Here is a 3,275-nt window from a genome sequence, read left to right as displayed (position 1 = left end):
CACATGATCGTGACAAAGCATCTATATCCTGGAGCATTGCCTCTGATGTTGAAAAATAACAATATATACTGGCAGTGACAGTAAAATACAACTGGACCCAGCTCATCGAGCAGTTCAATCAGTAGCGGCTTGCACAACAAACTTTCGTGACGAGTTAAGGTTGGGCGTTACGTCATCAAAACATGCGCTCGTCTGCTATCAAAATACCCCTGTCGAGTGGAAAAATACTGAGAAGGTCGAAAAAATAGGCCATATTCAAAACAATATTGTGACCGTTCTGATAAAGATATCGAAAAACTAAACAGACGATTTTCTTCAGGAAACATTTATCTACTTATATGTGCATTGTATATATTTCTGGATTTTTTTTTCGAATTTTGAGGGCGGTTTTAACAGAACCTCTTAGTCAAAATGACGATTTTGGCGTGTTTGACCCAAAATATCTCCATAACTAGATTTTTCCCAGATATACCGAATATGTCAGGACGTAGATCACACCGAGTTTTACAAGTGTGGAAAGTGTCATCAAGAAGTTACGGACAGTTTTCTTTGCCCTCAAATCGCTGATATATGCTGCTAAATAGGCAGAAGTAGCCGTGTATACATTACGTTCCGTAAGGAACGATAACTCCGTTATCGCCTCCTTACTGCACTTCATTCCATACTCCTGTGACCATTAATGAAGGTGAAAGTCATCGATTTTAACAAACTTAGCAGCTTTTCAACCCAGTATGCCACAGACCTAATATTGGATCTCTAGGACTTTCGGTTATCAAGAGGAAATTGTTTAAAAAACGTATTCTATCATGTTTGCTATGCAACGCAAGTTTTGATTGGTTTAAAACCATGTATTTTCCAATAACCCACGCTCGTGCCAATAATACACGGTCGTGAGTCACGGCTGTTACAATTTTATATATATAATATTCACCCGTTTTATAAAAGGTTACTATAGCCGAGTGGGCTAATAGGTTAGTCTTTCAATAAATTTTTATCACGACACGAGTTCGAATCCTACGGAGGCCCCCCTTTTTTTTTCTTTTTTTTTATATCCTTTTTTTTTTATTTTCAAAATCATTGCCATGTGATAGATGCTCTTGATCGTAGTACTGTATTGCCTGTATATTTCATCAACAAATAATGCAATACTCAAGAAATAGATTACACGTTGGACAAACGTTTAACTTTTAACTGAATAATTGAAACATTTACTGAAAAAAAACGCCGGTGTTTCAATAAAGTTTATTGCATGTTGCACTTTCAACATAAAAAAATACTTTGGCATTACAGAAATTTAGCATTAAACGAACGTTATAGAAACGTTGAAATGCAACTGCAATGTTTGCAAACGTCTATGACGTTTCTGCAGCGTATGTCTGCTAGCTGGGTTGATGTATGATATACCAAATGAATCTCTGACAAGTTACGTCAGTAAAGCAAGGATATTCAAAAGTCTGCTAGAATAATGAACTTGTACAACAGGTGATGGTGTGATAGTCAAATTTATAGAATTGATGTTTATATCAACTGGTTAATGACAATACTTTTAATCTATAACAACTTACCATGCAAATCCCCATGTGTGATGTTCTGCTCATGCATAGCATTGACAATAGCTAGCACTTCAAGGAGTATGAATCTTGAGAATGGCCAAATGTAGAGAGGATACAGTGAACAAATTTTATCCATCACATCCCTCAGTGAAATCACTGTAAAGAAGGCAGCAAAACAAATTACCATGTAAATAGTTATGGAAATAAAAGGTCAAATGGGCCTGTATTGTGTACCTGCTTCTAATTGAATTTTGAAGCTTATCTAAGTTATCTGATATGCAGATACTAATTTTATTACAACTTAATTCAAATATCAATTAATGCGTCAAACTGAATATCAATTAATTATCATTGAATTTTGATAAAGGTTTAATTCAAATTCAATATGTAAATGTAATTAGAATCAAATCACATTTTCAAAAGACATTTATGTATTGAAAAGTAATAGGTAATGCCTCTGTTTCGATTAACAACCAGAGGGATATTTACGCCCACGTTTTAATGATCAATTTTATGCGGTTTGCGACATTCTTTCTTCGTGTTTACATAGAATAATACATTTGAATATCGTTTTTTGTTCCGGGTACACTTTAACAGCTCTGAAAGGTATGTACAGCCAAGAATGTTGAAGAATGATATGGTTCTATTAGTGTTTTATTGGTCAGGAACTTTTCCAGAAATGTACTGAAAGTTGTTCTTAAAAGTTAGATGCCTTTCAAGAACATTTCTTGAAGTTCTAGTACGGTTCTGGAGCTCACAAGTTTTAGAACAGTTTCCGAACTTTAATCGTTGCAAGAACTTTGTTCTAAAATTGTTCCAGCCAAGAACAATTACAGAACTTACATTCTATAACAAATCAAGTTCTATAATTGTTCTCTAATTATTCCAAACATCAATTCTAGAATAGTTGTAGAACTGTTGGAACCATTTTGTCTCATTTAATATTTCTGTATAATAGGTTCATGAAACTGTTCAAGAACATGAAGGACAGTTCTAGAACACTTGCCCAAGAATGATTCTAGGACAGTTCTTTAATTGTTCTGGAATTTTTCACAGGGGCATCGGGCCTTATTCAGGAGAGCATATTTATAAGGATTATTTGCTTCTTACCAGGGGCCACGGTGGCCGAGTGGTTAAGGTGTACCGACACTTTAACACTAGCCCTCCACCACTGGGTTGAGAGTTCGAAACCTACGTGGGGCAGTTGCCAGGTACTGACCGTAGGCCGGTGGTTTTTCTCCGATTACTCCGGCTTTCCTCCACCTCCAAAACCTGGCACGTCCTCAAATGACCCTGGCTGTTAATAGGACATTAAACAAAAACAAACCAAAAAAAAAAAAAAAGCTTCTTACCATTTTCAATCAGCTCCATATGGATATGGACGGAGTTATCTCTGACACAGAAGAGGTAGATCTCCGGTACAAATATGTCCTTTACATATTGTGCATCTATCATTACTTGGATTTCATTTTTTCTGAAACCCGATAGACTGATCTGAAATAAGCAAGACAGATAGACAAAGTGATGCTATACAATTAAATAATGTACTTTTATGTGTCACCATATCATATTGAAAGTTTTTAACAATATTCACATACCGATAATAATTAAGTTCATGACCTGCAGAAGTGCATGGGTGGCGTGCTGTAAATCTGTACCATGAATGAAAAATTAAATGTATTCTTTTTTTCGAATATCAAACCGAGGCTGTATTACATGCAT

The 3,275-nt window shown here is 35.6% G+C and overlaps 1 protein-coding gene across 3 annotated transcripts in view; it reads right to left on the bottom strand.

The window, feature by feature from the left end:
• Positions 1 to 3,013, bottom strand: part of LOC117321384 — a 37,624-nt gene extending 34,611 nt beyond the window's left edge. For 2 of the 3 annotated variants that reach the window (XM_033875825.1, XM_033875826.1), the window contains exons 1-2: positions 2,906 to 3,013; positions 1,566 to 1,709 (exon numbers count right to left, since the gene is read on the bottom strand). In XM_033875825.1, the coding sequence (XP_033731716.1) occupies positions 1,566 to 1,709; positions 2,906 to 3,008 (247 nt within the window). In that variant the 5' untranslated portion in view covers positions 3,009 to 3,013. Of the gene's footprint in view, positions 1 to 1,565; positions 1,710 to 2,905 lie in introns of those variants that run through there. The other variant, XM_033875827.1, reaches the window with a different exon arrangement.
• Between the last annotated feature and the right edge of the window lie 262 nt (positions 3,014 to 3,275).

This window comes from Pecten maximus, unplaced genomic scaffold (genome assembly GCF_902652985.1).
Source record: "Pecten maximus unplaced genomic scaffold, xPecMax1.1, whole genome shotgun sequence".
Classification (NCBI taxonomy): Eukaryota; Metazoa; Mollusca; class Bivalvia; order Pectinida; family Pectinidae; genus Pecten; species Pecten maximus.
Note: the sequence above shows the minus strand (reverse complement) of the source record. Positions and strands in the feature narration are given on the sequence as shown.